At 51.6% G+C, this 18,374-nt stretch overlaps 1 protein-coding gene across 1 annotated transcript in view; it reads left to right on the forward strand.

The window, feature by feature from the left end:
* The window catches only part of DYNC1H1 (dynein cytoplasmic 1 heavy chain 1), a 68,102-nt gene that overhangs the window by 27,974 nt on the left and 21,754 nt on the right, over positions 1–18,374 (forward strand). Inside the window, exons 18-42 of the mRNA XM_080808611.1 lie at positions 88–201; positions 638–748; positions 826–1,035; positions 1,209–1,355; positions 1,545–1,711; positions 1,811–1,984; positions 3,380–3,545; positions 3,628–3,816; positions 3,908–4,102; positions 4,883–5,165; positions 5,390–5,490; positions 6,397–6,556; positions 7,568–7,811; positions 7,972–8,155; positions 8,637–8,849; positions 9,533–9,771; positions 9,957–10,113; positions 12,315–12,542; positions 13,056–13,286; positions 13,554–13,694; positions 13,976–14,209; positions 14,301–14,507; positions 14,584–14,705; positions 15,153–15,318; positions 16,568–16,731. Of these exons, the coding sequence (XP_080664737.1) occupies positions 88–201; positions 638–748; positions 826–1,035; positions 1,209–1,355; positions 1,545–1,711; positions 1,811–1,984; positions 3,380–3,545; positions 3,628–3,816; positions 3,908–4,102; positions 4,883–5,165; positions 5,390–5,490; positions 6,397–6,556; positions 7,568–7,811; positions 7,972–8,155; positions 8,637–8,849; positions 9,533–9,771; positions 9,957–10,113; positions 12,315–12,542; positions 13,056–13,286; positions 13,554–13,694; positions 13,976–14,209; positions 14,301–14,507; positions 14,584–14,705; positions 15,153–15,318; positions 16,568–16,731 (4,547 nt within the window). The remainder of the gene's footprint in view (positions 1–87; positions 202–637; positions 749–825; positions 1,036–1,208; positions 1,356–1,544; positions 1,712–1,810; positions 1,985–3,379; positions 3,546–3,627; positions 3,817–3,907; positions 4,103–4,882; positions 5,166–5,389; positions 5,491–6,396; positions 6,557–7,567; positions 7,812–7,971; positions 8,156–8,636; positions 8,850–9,532; positions 9,772–9,956; positions 10,114–12,314; positions 12,543–13,055; positions 13,287–13,553; positions 13,695–13,975; positions 14,210–14,300; positions 14,508–14,583; positions 14,706–15,152; positions 15,319–16,567; positions 16,732–18,374) is intronic.

Here is an 18,374-nt window from a genome sequence, read left to right on the forward strand (position 1 = left end):
CCTTGACCGGGGCCATCTCAAGGGCCCTGCCAGACCTGCAGTGGTTCCTGCATCCAGAGGCTCACTGCTGCGCTGTCGCCATCACAGGTGGCCTTAGAGGAACTACAGGATCTCAAAGGCGTTTGGTCAGAACTTTCCAAGGTCTGGGAGCAGATTGATCAGATGAAGGAGCAGCCGTGGGTCTCCGTCCAGCCTCGGAAGGTAGACCTAGTCCAGCAGCTGTTGCGTGCCCTCACGTGTGGGGAGGTGTGGGCTTTGCTTAGAAGCTTTTCCATCTGGCGTGAGTTCACCAAGTGTCACGGGGTGGTCGTTTACGGATTTTGTCTGGACGGATGTAAAATGTGCTTCAAAACCAGGTGGTTTTTTTAAATAACTTAATTTATTTGAGATGAGAGAATGAGATGGAGCGGGGGGAGGGGCAGAGGGAAAGGGAGAAGGAGAGAAGCAGGCTCCCTGCTCAGTGCAGAGCCTGACGCGGGGCTCAGTCTCCTGACACTGACACACTGACCTGAGCCGAAGTCAAGAGTTGGACTCTTAACCAGCTACTGCACTCAGCACCCCTTCAAAGCGTTTTATAAGATACGTCGCCATTTAAAGAAAGTGTTGGCGAACTAAATACCACCTTTTCTCTCCACAGCTTCGACAGAATTTAGATGGCCTCCTGAACCAGCTGAAAAACTTCCCCGCGCGATTACGGCAGTACGCATCCTATGAGTTTGTCCAGAGGCTTCTGAAAGGTTACCTGAAGGTAGTGAGTCAGGGCTGGGGTCCCGGGCGTCCGCTAGGAGCACGGCTGCACAGGTGATCTGCTGACTCTCTCCGCAGATAAACATGCTGGTGATTGAGCTGAAATCCGAGGCACTCAAAGATCGCCATTGGAAGCAGCTGATGAAAAGGCTTCATGTTAATTGGGTTGTTTCTGAGCTAACCCTTGGCCAGATCTGGGATGTTGACTTGCAGAAAAATGAAGCTATTGTCAAGGACGTGCTGCTTGTGGCACAAGGGGAGATGGCTTTGGAAGAATTTTTGAAGCAGGTAAATAATAGATCGGTAGCCGTTTTCATGTCACATTTCTAGCTGTGACGTAGCTTTGAGCTGTGTAAGAACAGCTGCCTCTGTGGTCCATTTGTTCCCGTGACACCTGCTCGCTTGTGCTGCTGGTGAATGCCCACATATCTATAACATCCCTTCTTTTGGTTTTAATTCAGATAAGAGAGGTATGGAATACTTACGAGTTAGACTTGGTTAACTATCAGAACAAGTGTCGCTTGATCCGAGGCTGGGATGACCTCTTCAACAAGGTCAAAGAGCACATCAACAGCGTCTCGGCCATGAAGCTGTCTCCATATTACAAGGTACGGTTGCCGGGGAAGCCTTGCCTCTCTTACTGAGCGTTCTCCTGCACTTTCTCTGTAATATCTTTTGACTGGTTTTTGAAGTGTAAGTCAAATAAGTTGACCTAATTTGCATTTTTTTAGTAAGCTTTGGCATATCTATGAGTGAAAGGTTTAGCAGCTGGGATCTGCTTTCCATCTGTCCACTAGGTTTTCGAGGAAGATGCCCTGAGCTGGGAAGACAAGCTGAATCGGATCATGGCTCTCTTTGACGTGTGGATCGACGTGCAGAGACGGTGGGTCTATCTGGAAGGCATCTTCACGGGCAGTGCGGATATCAAGCACCTGCTGCCGGTGGAAACACAGCGGTTCCAGAGGTACGACCTCCAGCCAGGGAGCAAGAGAGCCGAGTCGTAGATGTGTCTGCTAACCGCTCTTCACGTAAAAGCTAACAACGATTTCAATTTGATTTGTAGTATCAGCACGGAGTTTTTGGCTCTGATGAAAAAAGTATCCAAGTCCCCCCTTGTTATGGATGTTCTGAACATCCAGGGGGTACAGAGGTCTCTGGAGAGATTGGCAGACCTGCTAGGAAAGATCCAGAAAGCATTGGGAGAATACCTGGAAAGGGAGCGATCGTCTTTCCCCAGGTGAGATGCTTGCTTTGACTTGCACAGAAGTGAAGTTCAATTTCAAGAGCCGTCTGCTCTCCCTTCTGGGGCCCCGTGTTGATGGTTTTTACATCAGGAGTTTTGTTACCAGTAATCCGTTTAATGAATATTACTCTCTTTTCGTGCACGTATTCCTAATTATAATGAATAATCCCTCATTTTTTCCCTTGCATTTGTTTATGAAGCTTCACTGAAACTCTTATCCACCCTTCCAGGCACCTCATAACTGTTAAAAATTTAGCTCTGATTATTTTCCAAGTGGTATTTCTTCCTTTCTGCATAGTTTGCTTACTATAAATTGAATAGGCTTTTAACAAATAAGATCATGTAAAAGGTAAAATAAGTAAATAAAAAGTCCATGACGTAAGGCAAATGACATGAAATCCGCGGAATTCCTTTTCAGTAACTTCTTAGATAAATATGTGTCTCCTGGGGCACCTGGGGGGCTCAGTGGGTTCAGCCTCTGCCTTTGGCTCAGGTCGTGATCTCAGAGTCCTGGGATCGAGTCCCACCTCGGGCTCTCTGCTCAGCAGATAAATAAATAAATAATAAAATCTTTAAAAAAAAAAAATACGGGGGCCCTTAGGTGGCTCAGTGGGCTAAGGCTCCACCTTCCTCCCAGGTCGTGATCTCAGCGTGATGGGATCAAGCCCTGCATCAGGCTCTCTGCTCAGCAGGGAGCCTGCTACCCCCCCTCCCCCTCTCTGCCTGCCTCTCTGCCTACTTGTGATCTCTTTCTCTCTCTCTGTCAAATAAATAAATAAAATCTTTAAAAAATTTATCTTCTGCCGAGGGCTGGAAGAAGTTTAATGTGATCTCTGTTCAGACTTGGAGATTGACCACCACCATCCAAATCCAGTTTCCCTTCCCCCAGTTTGATGTTACATTTTTGGGGGGGGGGGGCGCCTGGGTGGCTCAGTGGGTTAAAGCCTCTGCCTTCAGCTTGGGTCATGATCTCAGGGTCCTGGGATTGAGCTCCATATCAGACTCTCTGCTCAGCGGGGAGCCTGCTTCCCCCTCTCTCTTTGCCTGCCTCTCTGCCTACTTGTGATCTCTCTCTGTCAAATAAATAAAATCAGAATAAATAAATAAAATCTTCGAAAAACATTTTTTTAAGATTTTATTTATTTATTTGACAGAGATCACAAGTAGGCAGAGAGGCAGGCAGAGAGAGAGAGAGAGAGGAGGAAGTAGGCTCTGCACTGAGCAGAGAACCCAACTCGGGGCTTGATCCCAGGACCCTGAGATCATGACTTGAGCGGAAGGCAGAGACTTAACCCACTGAACCACCCAGGCGTCCCTTGAAGTTACATTTTGATTGACTACTTACCTATGTATAACATTTTAGCAACTTGAATGCTATTTTAATTTTAGGTTCTATTTTGTGGGTGATGAAGATTTGCTTGAAATTATTGGAAACAGTAAGAATGTAGCTAAGTTACAGAAACATTTCAAGAAAATGTTTGCTGGAGTTTCGAGCATCATCCTGAACGAGGATAACTCTGTCGTCTTGGGCATTTCATCCCGTGAAGGAGAGGAGGTAGTTGAATGTGTGATTGTAACTAAGAATGCTTCTCTCCTATCTTGGCACAATCTTCATTCTTAAATTGTATTTATTTCAGGTTATGTTTAAAACTCCTGTGTCGATTACCGAGCATCCCAAAATCAACGAGTGGCTCACGCTGGTAGAAAAGGAGATGAGAGTCACACTGGCTAAACTTCTTGCTGAGTCTGTTACAGAAGTTGAGATTTTTGGTAAAGCAACTTCAATTGACCCGAATACATACATCACTTGGATTGATAAGTACCAGGTAAATGCGGCAGAAGTGGGTCGGCATAAAGGCAGGTGCACGCGCTGGTGTCCGAGATGATCCTTTGGTTCTTGTGTCTTGTGTTGTTCAGGCCCAGCTTGTGGTTCTGTCAGCCCAGATCGCCTGGTCTGAAAATGTGGAGACCGCGCTGAGCAGCATCGGGGGTAGCGGGGACGCGGCGCCCCTGCACTCCGTGCTGAGCAACGTGGAGGTCACTCTCAACGTGTTGGCCGACTCTGTCCTCATGGAGCAGCCGCCGCTCCGGAGACGGAAGCTGGAGCACTTGGTGAGTCCCGTGTCCGACTTGTTCCTCACCGGTCAGGCGCTTGTGCCTGCGAAGTCCTCTGATTGGTGTTAGGGAGAAAAGGAGGTGGCGAGTTTATGAGTCTGGGGTGGGTATTTGCTGTCTGGTCCTGTCGGCAGGTGACCGTGCCAGAGCGGGGAGTTTCGTGTACACGTCCTGGTAAACAGGAGGTGATAAGCTTGGATCAGGGCTTTCCGCTCTTGCTCCGCATCCCTTCCCAGAGCAGCGCCCAGGGGTCGGCGCCCGTGTTGCGCCCAGCCCGTAGGGGCCAGACTGTGAGGTCGGAGACGCATGTCCTGACGGTTGCAGAGTTTGCACTTAAAGTAGTTTTGTTGGTTGTTTGGTTTTGCTGCAGCTCTTGATTCTGCCCAATTCCAGTGTGTAAATAACAGCTCTGTTGGGTTTTGGTTTTTTTTTAAGATTTTATTTATTTATTTGACAGAGATCACAAGTAGGCAGAGAGGCAGGCAGAGAGAGAGAGGGGGAAGCAGGCTCCCTGCTGAGCAGAGAGCCCGATGCGGGGCTCGATCCCAGGACCCTGGAACCATGACCTGAGCCAAAAACAGAGGCTTAACCCACTGAGCCACCCAGGCACCCGGCTCTGTTGGTTTTAAGAATGAATTCACAGTTTGGAATATTTACTAAAAGCCGCTGTAACTGGATCTTACATCTCAAGTTGAAGGTGTTCAGGGATCGCATCCCCAGGAAAGGCACTGTACTTCTCCAGTCCCTGATGAATTCTCAGACTGACCCTCTGCTCAGATTACAGAGCTGGTTCACCAGAGGGATGTGACGCGGTCCTTGATCAAAAGCAAGATTGACAACGCCAAATCATTCGAATGGCTCAGCCAGATGCGCTTTTACTTCGACCCTAAGCAAACCGATGTGCTCCAGCAGCTGTCGATCCAAATGGCAAATGCCAAATTTAACTATGGCTTTGAGTACCTCGGCGTCCAGGACAAGCTGGTGCAGACCCCGCTCACCGACCGCTGCTATTTGACCATGACTCAAGCCTTAGAGGCCAGGCTGGGAGGGTCCCCGTTTGGTAAGTTACTCCACAGACCTGGACGGACGGAGTGTGAAGAGTAAGCATACTTTGTAAAGAGTAAACCAGGGACTTTAAACCTATTTCTTAATTTTGTAGCTGGAACATTCTAGAATTTTAGATTTGTTTGTAGTTGTTAAATCTTTGGTTTTGTAAATGAATTGTGTAAAGCCAAGATCCCTCCCTGTGGACTCAAGTGCTCCATCCTGCTCTTTAAATGACAGGGCCGGCCGGGACCGGGAAGACAGAGTCGGTCAAAGCTCTTGGCCATCAGCTTGGACGCTTTGTTTTAGTCTTCAACTGCGATGAAACCTTTGATTTCCAGGTGAGAAGCTTTGTGAATCCACCTAAAGTCTAGTGGCTTGAGAGGCCAGCTGAGAAGTGCCACCCTGGGCCCCTCTCCAGGCTGCTGGCCTCACAGCCTGGTGTGGTTCATCCGCCCTGCTGGGGACTGGGGGTGCCGTGACTCTGAGTGGGGCTCCAGTGTAGGTGCTCGGGCACTGACTTGAGCTGTATGTTCTTGGAAGAAATCGTTAGTGCCTGTGTCTAGGAATAAATTTTCTTTTTCTTTTCTTTTAAGATTTTATTTTTTTGACAGAGGCACAGCGAGATGGGGAACACAAGCAGGGAGAGTGAGAGAGGAAGGAACAGGCTTCCTGCTGAGCAGGGAGCCTGATGTGGGGCTCGATCCCAGGAGCCGGGATCATGAATCGCCACCCAGGTGCCCCGAGAATAAGTTTTCTTTTTTTTTTTTTTTTTTTAAGATTTTATTTGTTTATTTGACAGACAGAGATCACAAGTAGGCAGAGAGGTAGGCAGAGAGAGAGGAAGGGAAGCGGTCTCCCTGCGGAGCAGAGCCTGATGTGGGGCTCGATCCCAGGACCCTGGGATCATGACCTGAGCCGAAGGCAGAGGCTGAACCCACTGAGCCACCCAGGCGCCCCGAGAATAAGTTTTCTTAACCAACTAAAGGTGATAGAATAAAAAGAAGAGCTTTCTCATTAGGATTTTACTGGCACCGGAGGAGGAGAGGTGCGGTGCGCTGAAGCGTACACTGACAGTCGCTGCTGTCAGCAACGGGCCTGCTCCGTGCGGGCCCCTGGACCACTCATGTCCCTTGTCGGCCTCGTGTCCCCTCCACAGCCAGCTAGGAGGGCGGCAGATGGAGGGCCCGGTCTAGCACAGGGACCACCGATCCAGCACCGAGACCCTCTCTCCGCTCCGGTTTCAGGCAATGGGACGCATCTTCGTGGGGCTGTGCCAGGTGGGCGCGTGGGGCTGCTTTGACGAGTTCAACCGCCTGGAGGAGCGGATGCTGTCGGCCGTGTCGCAGCAGGTGCAGTGTATTCAGGAGGCGCTGCGGGAGCACTCCAACCCCAACTGTGACAAGAGTGAGACTTCCCTTTTTCTTTACAAGTTACTTAGTAACTGTGGAGGGAAAGCCCATGTGGGCTGGGTTCTGTTTGGCCACCTTAACTTGGCATTGAACTTAACCTCCAGGCCTCAGTGCTGCAGGCGGGGTGGTAAGACCTGAGATGATACTACATGGGCAGTCTACACTGCTCAGATCAGAGCAGCCCATACCCTGGCTGCCCTGCCCAGGTGGACAAGAATCCCCGTGCTCCCTCCCACAGTACCTGCCCGCAGCACGTGTTGGGCCAGTGTGGGCCCTCCCGGCTCCCCTCCCCCTCCCTGCGTGCCCCTGGAGCCAGCCTTCCTGGCCGCCTGCTGGCAGAGTGTTCTTCCAGGGGGCCTCAGGGACGTGCCCTCTGTCACTGCAGGAGGACCTGTGCTGAGAGCCTCTGGTCCCCTCCTCGTTCCTACAAAGCCAGGCACACGAGTGGGGGCAGGGTGGGCGCTGGAAGGGTAATGGCAGCGGTGGCGGCTGTGCAGGTTAACTCGCGTTCTGCGGTAGTAGGAACTTGTCTTACCAAAGGACTGGCGGAGCTCTCAGTGAAACAAAGGGGTGTTAGAGAAAGCAGTGCTCGGGGTTCAGGTGTGGGTTCAGGTGTGGGTGGTGGCAGTTGATCCCAGGAAAAGGCAGCCCTTGGCATCTGAGCCAGTCAGTTGTGTCATGTGGATTGATTTTTATTTTTGCAACTGCTGTTGGGTTGCGTTTCTGTCCTTCCATTGACCTTGTGACACCCAGCAATGCGCAAGCAGAGTGTGCGTTTTCCGCCCTTGGTGACTTTGTTCCACGTGCAGGTGGCTCTCATGTAGGTGGTGTGTGCACAGCTATGTCTGCCCAGGTAGGGTGACATGCCGGGCGGAGCGCCAGAGAGCAGCTCCCCCGCAGCCCTGGGCTTTGAGCTTTAGAGGCTGATGGGGAGATGAGTGCTTTTAGGGAGATTTCAGCCTGGTTTTGAACATTTCCAATCTTAACACCATTCTGTGATTTTCAGCCTCCGCCCCCATTACTTGTGAGCTGCTCAACAAGCAAGTGAAGGTGAGCCCAGACATGGCCATCTTCATCACCATGAACCCCGGCTATGCAGGCAGGTCCAACCTTCCCGACAACCTCAAGAAGCTGTTCCGGAGCTTGGCCATGACCAAGCCCGACCGGCAGCTCATCGCCCAGGTCATGCTGTACTCACAGGGCTTCCGCACTGCTGAGGTCCTCGCCAACAAAATCGTCCCATTCTTCAAGTGAGTGCCCAGAGTTACCCTGACCATGTGCTAGCGTGTGTGAGATGTGCCGCTGCGGTTCATCTCTGACCCTGGTACAGCTTTCCCAGTGTTCGTGTCTGGTTTCTTGACTCTGGCTGCTTAGAGTGTGCTATTCTGAGGTAAACGTTTTCTCTTTCAGACTGTGTGATGAGCAGCTCTCTTCCCAAAGCCATTATGACTTTGGTCTTCGAGCTTTGAAGAGTGTGCTGGTAAGTGCAGGAAATGTGAAGAGAGAGAGAATCCAGAAGATAAAGAGGGAGAAAGAAGAACGTGGGGAAGCAGTGGATGAAGGAGAAATTGCAGAAAATCTACCCGAACAAGAGGTTCGTACATATGTTCTTCTAATCACTCACACCTTAAACATTAATTTTTTTTTTAAAGATTTATTTATTTGAGAGAGAGTGCATGCGAGCAGGGGGAGGGGTGGAGGGAAGGGGTGGGCACAGAAGCAGACCCCCACTGAGTGCAGAGCCTGACTTGGGGCTCTATCCCAGGGTCCCAAATCATGACCTGAGCGAAAACCAAGAGTCAGAGGCTTTAACTGACGGAGCCACCCAGGCACCCCAGACACTAATGTTTAAATTGGCCTTTTCAACATCTAAGCCTCGGCTTGAGAGTCCCCATGGTGATCCCCTGGCCTGGGAAGATGGGTAGAAGACGCTGTATTTATACAGTGAACTGAGTCGCTAACGGCCGCATCTTTCTGACGTACCTTCTGGGGACACAGCAGTGGCCGTTCGAGCTGGGCTCCCCCCCCAGGCCCCAACACCCCTGCTCAGAGCTCGTCTGTCTTCTCGCCATTAGATTCTGATCCAGAGCGTCTGTGAGACCATGGTGCCCAAGCTGGTGGCGGAGGATATCCCGCTGCTCTTCAGCCTCCTGTCGGACGTGTTCCCCGGGGTGCAGTACCACCGGGGCGAGATGACTGCGCTTCGAGAAGAGCTGAAGAAGGTGTGCCAGGAGATGTACCTGACGTACGGAGACGGAGAAGAAGTCGGCGGGATGTGGGTTGAGAAGGTAACTGGGGTTGACCCTGCTGGCTGCGCCATGCGGTCACGGCAGCCCCGAGCCCCAGGGAAGAGCCGTGTTTGAGAGAACGGGACCGTGAGGGCCGGAGGCAGCTGCTTTATCAAGATGGGACCCAAGGCTTTTTTCTTAAACATAGACCTAATGGTTTCCGTGAAAATTTCACGTACGTGGTGAAGTTCATTCTCTAGAAACGCTAATACTTACAGAAATACTTATGGAAAGTATTTACTCCAGTGTAAGTTCTACCGCTAGACTCGCCAACGTCGTAGGGTTAACAACATAAACCTGCTAACCCGTGCGAGTGGTTGGGAAACTGAGCAGCGTACGGTCATACGGCTGCATGCTGACCAAACCGGCGCTGGACGGGGTCACATAGGTGGCTCAGCCACGGAGCCTCCACCCTCTTTAAAGGAGATCTTTTGAGGCAGCTGGGTTGGCGTCCCCTGTTCCTCTGGCTCCCAGACGAAGAACGCCCCTAGTTTAGTGAAAAGCCCTATTGAAATATTTTTTGCAGATGTGGCCCATGTACCGTTAACTTTAAAAGTTCCGGTGTAGTGCTTGCCTTTAGGGATTCAGAGCATATGTCTCGTGTCTGCCGCTGTGAGGAGGGGCTGGAGAACCTTCTTGTTCTTCTCTGGAGTGGTGATGATGTGGTCTGTTTGGCTGGGCAGGTCCTCCAGCTCTATCAGATCACGCAGATCAACCACGGCCTGATGATGGTGGGGCCTTCAGGAAGTGGGAAGAGCATGGCTTGGCGCGTGCTCCTCAAGGCTCTGGAGAGGCTCGAGGGTGTGGAGGGCGTGGCCCACATCATTGACCCCAAGGCCATCAGCAAAGACCACCTTTACGGAACCCTGGACCCCAACACCAGGGAGTGGACGGATGGGCTGTTCACACATGTCCTGAGAAAGTGAGTTCGCCATGATTCCCGCAAGTGGGCCCTGGGTGCTCCGTCCTTAACGTTAGCGGCAGGTGTTACTTTTCTAACCAAAACTGAATGAGTTAAATCGTCACTGCAGAAACCATGTAGGTGAGCATCTCTGATCTCCGAATCTCAAGTTGGTCAACAGCTGTTTCAAAACCTTTCCAAACCAGGATCATAGACAACGTGAGGGGTGAGCTGCAGAAGCGTCAGTGGATCGTCTTCGACGGCGACGTGGACCCCGAGTGGGTGGAGAACTTGAACTCGGTGCTGGACGACAACAAGCTCCTGACTCTGCCAAATGGCGAGCGCCTCAGCCTTCCGCCCAACGTAAGTGGCCTTCTTTGGGGCGTCAGACCAGGCGGCCTGTGTGCTAGCAGAGTGCCGCTCTGGAGGTGAGGCTCCAGGGTCTGTAGCAGCAGTCAGCCAGGTGAGTAGTTTTCAGGGTTGACAGAGTCTCCTGGCGCTAGATTTCTCCAGTCCTTTGGCTGGCGAGAAATAGTTCCATCAGACTAATAACTTTTTGCTGTCTGCTAAATGTTAATCGGGAATTACAGAGTACGCTTAACACTCCTAACCAAACGTTAGGGGCTTGTCGTTAGGATTTCTGAAGGTACCTTACATCTGGGAAGTGGCAAAACGGAGTAATTTCGATATGGAAGCTGTCAAAGCTACCCCTCGGAAATGAGCTTTTGGTCCAGGTCCTGGACGCACCACGAGACACATAAGGAAACGTGCATGGGCCTGGCGAGGATTCGCATCCTGCTGAAGGTCCAGCACGAGAAAACCAGACCAAGCCCCTGCCGTCCTGGGACACACAGTCTGACTTGACGACAGAAAACCAAGGGAAACAGTGTTAGGTGGTAAGGGGATGACAAGCTGGAAGAGAGTGGCAGGTGTTGGCGAGATCTGGAGGGTGCCCTGTCGGGAAGGTCGACCTGGAAGCGTCCCCGGGAAGCATCTGTAGGGGTCGAGGCGGGTGGAAGAGCCAGTCTGTGGGCCTCCGGGTGTGCCCGTTCCGGCTGAAGGGGCCGATAGCACGGGGCTTGGTCAGAGATGCAAGGAGCAAGGGGAGAGAGGGTGGGGGAGACCAGGGGAAGGGGGCCGCCAGATCAGGTTCGGCGGACTGGCACGTGCCCGCTGGGGGCATCAGGAGCCTCGGGAGAGTCTGGGTCGGATCCCTCTGGCTGCTGGCTGCAGAGTAGTTGCAGGGGGCAGGGTGGGAGCAAGGGGACTGCCTGGGAGCTGGGCGATAGTCCAGGCACGGCCATGGGTGTGGGCCAGGGGAGTCGGCAGTGTGGGAGCTGCTGAGTTCTACTGTAATTTCAAGTTCCTGCTGGTGGGACTGGCTGAGGGGCCAGAGGTGGGCGTGAGACAAAGGAGGAATCGTTTTGGAAGAGCAGCTGGTGCATGTGAACCTTTGGACCAGCAGTGGTGGCTGTCATCACGTCAGAAACCGAGCCAGGGATGCCCGGTGCCACTTAGGAAATGTGCACTTGGACTTTTGTCTTGATTGACTTGTCAGGTCTTTCTGTTACGGTTTGTTATCCAGTAGATCCTAACCATTGCTGGAAAGAGATTGCTCTCCTGTGGGGCGGGCTAGCCCCAAGGTTAAGGCTCGGGAATCAGACCATCTGGTTTGAATCTCAGCCCCATTTACAGCACTAGGACCCGGGTGGGGTACCCATCCCCATCTGCAGAACAGAGACACTGACTGACTTGCCTGCCTCAGGGATCAGGGTGAAGGTTGCTGGGTTCAGGCGGGGAATATGGTTAGCCATACCGGCCTGGGGTAAGGCTGGTGCCTCTCTGCCGCCGTCGCCCCCTCCAAGGGAGCTGTTCTCTCCTCCAAGAGTGCATCTCCAGGGCTCACCTGCTCTTCTCCCAGCACACACGCTTCTGACCCAGATTCTTCTATTTTTTTCTTTAAGATTGATGTATTTAGGGGTGTCTGGGTGGCTCAGTCGTTACGCGTCTGCCTTCAGCTCAGGTCATGATCTCAGGGTCTTAGGTTCAAGTCCCCGCATCGGGCTCCCTGCTCAGCGGGGAGTCTGCTCCTCCCTGTCCCACTCCCCCTGCTGGTGTTCCCTCTTTAGTTGTATCTGTCAAATAAATAAAATCTTAGGGAGGAAAAAGATATATTTATTTGAGAGAGTGCACAAGTACTCGTGTGTGCAAGCAGAGAGGAGGGGCAGGGACGGGACAGAATCCTCAAGCAGACTCTGCTGAGTGTGGAGTCCAGCAGTGCGCTTGACCCCACGACCCCGAGATCATGACCTGAGCGGAGGCCAAGAGTCGAACACTTGGCTGACAGAGCCCCCCAGGCGCCCGCCCTTCCCAGCTTCTCATGGAGAGCAGCTCGTGGATGGTGTAGTGGTGGCAGCCATAGACGTTTTCACTTTCAAATGAAGTGAACTAAGTGCAAAAAGATTATAATTGTTCTTTCAGTGTGTGTAGGTAGGTAAAAGAATTTTAACGTCTGAGTTTCTACCGGACCTGCATCGTTAATATGCTCTTTGTTTTCTCTCCAGGTGCGAATAATGTTTGAAGTGCAGGACCTGAAGTACGCCACGCTGGCCACGGTGTCGCGCTGCGGCATGGTCTGGTTCAGTGAGGACGTGCTCAGCACAGACATGATCTTCAACAACTTCCTGGCCCGGCTGCGCAGCATCCCCCTGGACGAAGGGGAGGACGAGGCCCAGCGCCGGCGCAAGGGCAAAGAGGATGAGGGGGAGGAGGCAGCCTCCCCAATGCTGCAGGTACGAGGCCGTCAGCGCTCTGCCCGGTGCGGCCACAGATCTGCCTCAGAGAGGGCTGGGACGTTCTGTGTGGCGAGCTCGGCTGTTCCGCCCCCCAAGGGCCTGGGAGCCATGGTACTCTTCGTGGGTGGTCTCTGCGCGTCTGTTGAACGAGGGCTCTTGGGGGAGGTTCGCATAGTCAGTGCTGTCTCATACCAGCTCCCAGGGAAGGAGTCTCCTCTGCCGAAGGGAAGACATGTTTGGGAAAATTTAAAGAATTCTTTCGGTTATCTGACTTTTCTTTGCAAATTGATGAAACACTGTGTTTTCCCATTTCAATGGTGAAAGCCTGTGTTTCTAGGAAATGTGGTCAAGGACTACCAAGATAAAGGAGTAAGGGTTGGTCATTGAAGGTTAGCCAAAAAAAATTGTTTGCAGGTCACATGACCCTCTCCTGGGCTTAAGTGAGAATACAAAGGAAGGTCTCTGGGCTTTCTGAAATATTAGTTCCACATCGCTTACTGCCTCTTGCAGATCCAGAGGGACGCAGCCACAATCATGCAGCCGTATTTCACCTCCAATGGCCTGGTCACCAAGGCCCTGGAGCACGCCTTCAAGCTGGAGCACATCATGGACCTGACGCGCCTCCGCTGCCTGGGCTCGCTCTTCTCCATGCTGCACCAGGCCTGCCGGAACGTGGCCCAGTACAACGCCAACCACCCCGACTTCCCCATGCAGATCGAGCAGCTGGAGCGCTACATTCAGGTCAGGGGGCATGTGTGTCGAGGGGGAGCAGGGCTCCACCGGGGCCGGGCATGCACAAGCTCTGTGCACCTCCCGAAACTAGGTGCCCGCTGGGAGGTGTTCTGTCTCCTGGGCACAGGCTCAGGCTTTCATGGCGGCCAAGAAAGGTGCCGGTGTGTCCATGAGCCAAGAATGCTGGGAACCACTTTCTTCAAGGTTATTGTTGCTGAAAGTGTCTTTATTGTTGTAACTGTATTTAAAAGTCGGTTTTGTTTTCTCTTTCAATAGAGGTATCTGGTTTATGCCATACTCTGGTCCTTGTCTGGAGACAGTCGGCTGAAAATGAGAGCAGAGCTAGGTGAATACATCCGAAGAATCACAACGGTGCCGCTGCCCGCCGCGCCCAACATACCGATCATCGATTACGAGGTACGGGCTCGGAGGGGTCCGGGCTCGGAGGGGTACGGGCTCGGAGGGCGTGGCCTTTTTCCCCTTGATCTTGCCATGTTGGCTTAATTCCTCCCAGAGCCACCTCACCGTGGGCTTGGCTTACCCTTTCCATCTCATAAAAAGGTCCCGATCTTTGTTTTATGCGGTATAAAAGGAAAGCAGATGAATATGCACGTTGTGTTTTGTGTGAAAACAAGCGAGTCTCTAAGTGAGGTAGTGTGTGGGTCCCAGAGTGACCCGCGCCCCTCCTCTGGGTGTAGGTGTCCATCAGCGGAGAGTGGTCGCCGTGGCAGGCCAAGGTGCCTCAGATTGAAGTGGAGACGCACAAGGTGGCGGCCCCCGACGTCGTCGTGCCGACTCTGGACACTGTCCGCCACGAAGCCCTCTTGTACACCTGGCTGGCTGAGCACAAGCCACTGGTCCTGTGTGGCCCCCCAGGCTCTGGCAAGACCATGACCCTCTTCAGCGCCCTCCGGGCCTTGCCTGACATGGAGGTAAAGAGTCTGGGACGTGGGCAGCAAGCCTTCGGGTGCTCAAACGTGGGATGGGGCTTACGGGCCTTCGTTTGGTTCTTCTCGTCCAAAGGTTGTGGGTCTTAACTTCTCGAGTGCGACCACCCCAGAGCTGCTGCTGAAGACTTTCGACCACTACTGCGAGTACAGACGCACACCGAACGGGGTCGTCCTGGCTCCTGTTCAGCTTGGGAAGTGGCTGGTCCTATTCTGTGATGAGATTAACTTGCCGGACATGGATAAATACGGGACTCAGAGGGTCATATCCTTCATCAGACAGGTGTGTGCATCCCCGAGTCCCCTCTGCCCTTGCTCGCGTTTGCTGCTGCCGAGGTAACACTCCTGCTTGCCCTCAGATGGTGGAGCACGGAGGCTTTTACCGAACCTCAGACCAAACGTGGGTGAAGCTGGAGAGAATCCAGTTTGTCGGGGCTTGTAATCCACCTACCGATCCTGGAAGAAAGCCCCTGTCTCACAGGTAACCGCTCTGTAGACTGTCCTCGCCTCACAACATACGTGTTCCATGATGGCTTTAGATGTAGCACAGTGAAAATCTGGTTTCAATTATAAAAAGGAAACAAAATACTGCTTATCATAGGGTGGCCCCTGGGCTCCTTTCGCTGTGCCGCGATCCCAGGAAAACAGACTTGAAAACAAAAGCTGCGACTCTCTGGGGGTCATGGGCTAACTGCCGCAGACCTGTGGGGCCAAGATGGGGCAGAAGCCGGAATCACTTTCCCGTCTTCGCTTGGCTCTTGCAAGTTTTTTGCATCTACGTGTCAGACCCGGGCATGAGCGGTTTGTGTGTGTCGCTGTGTGAACTGTGACATGAAGCCTGCGTGGGTCAATTAGGAAGGCACTTGGGGCTGGGCGACTCAGGCGCACCGCTCCATCACTGGAGTGGCTGAGCCGGCTGTCCTCACAGATTCTTGCGTCACGTGCCTGTTGTGTATGTGGATTACCCGGGACCCGCCTCCCTGACACAGATCTACGGCACCTTCAACCGGGCCATGCTCAGGCTCATCCCGTCCCTGCGCACATACGCCGAGCCACTCACGGCCGCCATGGTGGAGTTCTATACCATGTCTCAGGTACCTGGGGCTTCTCTGCTCCTCTGGGAACTAAAGAACGCTGTTACAAGTTTGGGCTTTAGTGAGGGGCGCCTGGGTGGCATCTGCCTTTGGCTCAGGTCATGATCCCAGGGTCCTGGGATCGAGCCCCCACATCAGGCTCTCTGCACCGCAGGAAGCCTGCTTCCCTCTCTCCCACTCCCCTGCTTGTGTTCCCTCTCTCACTGTGTGTCTCTTTGTGTCAAATAAATAAGTAAAATCTTTAAAAAAAAAAAAAAAAAGGTGGGCTTTAGTGAAAAAGAGACATGGTTAAAAAAAAAAAAAAAAGAGAGACGTGGTTCTTGTGAGTTGCCTGTTTCAGGGAAGACTTCCAAAAGCACTTCGAGTGCTGCCCCTGCCCGTGGGGACAGCGTTGCACTCCTGGTGCTTTATGAATGCTTTCTGTTCCGTGTTGCAGAATGTTTCCTGGTATTTAGTTTGTTTTTAATTTTGTAGAACTGCAACTTTCTCTGCAGAAATTTTATTTTTTTTTATTTTTTTTTAAATTTATTTATTTGTTAGAGAGCGAGCGAGCACAGGCAGACAGAGTGGTAGGCAGAGGCAGAGGGAGAAGCAGACTCCCCGAGGAGCAAGGAGCCCGATGTGGGACTCGATCCCAGGACGCTGGGATCATGACCTGAGCCGAAGGCAGCTGCTTAACCAACTGAGCCACCCAGGCGTCCCTCTCTGCAGAAATTTTAATGTCATTTTTTTGTCTTTATTTCTGCTCTTCAAATCATGCTTTCCCCGAACTTAGGGATTACATTTTTATGTATTTATTTTTTTAGATTTTATTTATTTGACAGAGAGAGATCATAAGTAGGCAGAGAGTCAGGCAGAGAGAGGAGGAAGCAGGCTTCCCACTGAGCAGAGAGCCTGATGCGGGGCTCGATCCCAGGACCCTGGGATCATGACCTGAGCCGAAGGCAGAGGCTTAACCCACTGAGCCACCCAGGTGCCCCAAGGAATTACCTTTTTTAAAGTATTTTTGGAAGAATTTTTTGTAGTTTCTTTCAAATATAATTCATTTCAACATCAAAGTGAGCAGCTTGCATCGAACTTTGTTCTGGCTATAGTTGTCCAGTTGTTTCAACATTACTAATTCGTCCTTCAATATTCTAGGGCTTAGGTGGTTCATTTTCAACATAAAAATGTTATCCAGCATTTGCTCTTTTATTCGTTTTTCACGTCTTAAGATATTTACACGTACCTCCACTCTCCCAAACCGCAGGAGAGATTCACTCAGGACACACAACCCCACTATATCTACTCCCCCCGTGAGATGACGAGGTGGGTGCGAGGGATCTTTGAGGCCCTGAGACCTCTGGAGACTCTGCCCGTGGAAGGCCTCATTCGGATTTGGGCACACGAAGCCCTGCGTCTCTTCCAAGACAGGTAAAGCCGAGGATGCGGTTAGCTCTATGCTTCCCTGCTCCCTCTCTGAACCACCCTCCAAGGTGGGGTCTGTGCAAGACTGGCCTGGCCAGATTTGAGCCAGGCTCTGCTGATGGTGGAAGGAAGCGGACAAGGTCAGCCTTGAGCACAGCCAACCCCAGCGTTGATGGGTCTCAGGGAGCGGGGACTGCCCTGGGCTGCTTACTGAATGGCATGGGGCGAGGCACTTCCATTAACCTCTGCAACCGTCAAGTGGGCACCGCCTAATCTGGTCAAAGCTAGAGGTCTCGAGAATTCGAATGCCTTCCAGGGGCACCTGGCTGGCATGTGACTCTTGACCTTGGGGTCATGAGTTCGAGTCCCACGTTGGATGTAGAGATTACTTAAAACAAAAACAAAACCAGAAACCCACGATTGAATGCCTTCTAACAACTACCTGGCGTCGGGTTTCCATGACCACCAACTCCTCACCCTCCATCCTTTGTCAGAGGGTTTGCAGCTCTGTCCCTGGGACTCCAGTTTTCTCTTCCTGTCAGTTGCTTGCCTCAGGAGTTGCCTTGCAGCTTCTGAGTTTTTCTAGGGATGTCACCAGTAGTTAGGAAAGAGTGGATCACGGAAACTTGTGGTTTGAGTCGCAGGAAATGCCAGAGTGAAAAGTTGAGTTTTTACCTCTTGAGGAATCTTGTCAATTATTTTCTTTAGCCAGAACCAAATTCTTACATTCTTTATACTTGAGTAAGATCTTTATTTGACAATAAATTCTTAATTTTCCTAGTCCTGTCTTGTCATTTTTTTTCTCTTCTTTTTCTTGTATTTTTAATTTTTTATTTTTAATCTTATATATGTTAGTCTACATGGACTTGTAGGCTCAGTTTAGGCTGGTGAGTAAAAGTTAAACTTGTGTTGCTTTGACTCCAAATTTCTAAGCAGTAAATCTTAATTGATTTACCACTTAATGTGGAACCACGGTTTCCTGCCCAAATTATTTGGGGAAATGTTCTGCCTGTGAACTGGGTTATTCAGAACAGTGTAGGAGGGCAAGCCTCCGATGGCAGGCCAGGTCCCCTTACTCAGAGGGTGAGTGTGAGACAGCCCGTCCCTTGAACCACTCACCGTCCCAGGTGTACATGGTTGGTAGCAATTAGGGGTTCTTCCCCAGGAGAACCCAAGGTGGTTGGCTCCCTCCAGACGGAGAAATACCTATCCATTTGGCAACTGCACCGCTAGACCAATGAGTCCTGCTTCCGGGCGGCTTTTCTCATCTGTGCTTTCAAGGAGTCCCAGTATGTTGCTTTATTATAGATTTCCGGCTTTCAAATCAGGCTCCTTGGAGTCCTTGAGTTCCACACAGCTGCCCTGACCAAGAGCCCAGCGTCCCAGATGGGCAAAGTAAGGGGGAGCAAGGAACATGCTAGCTTTATTTTTTTTTTTAATTAAAAAACAAAACTCTCTAACACTCTCTTTTTTAATAATGAAAAAATTTGAGCTATAATACAATTTTACCAGGTTTCCCAAAATACCAGAGACAAAATTTTGTTTTTATTAAAATGTAGCACTGGCAGTGGTGCTTGTAAATTCCGATTGGCTGCAGTAACCACAGGCCCTGCCTCCACTAGACCCGCCTTTGGTGGCCCACTAAGCGG

This window comes from Martes martes (genome assembly GCF_963455335.1).
Source record: "Martes martes genome assembly, chromosome: 7".
NCBI classification, from domain to species: Eukaryota; Metazoa; Chordata; class Mammalia; order Carnivora; family Mustelidae; genus Martes; species Martes martes.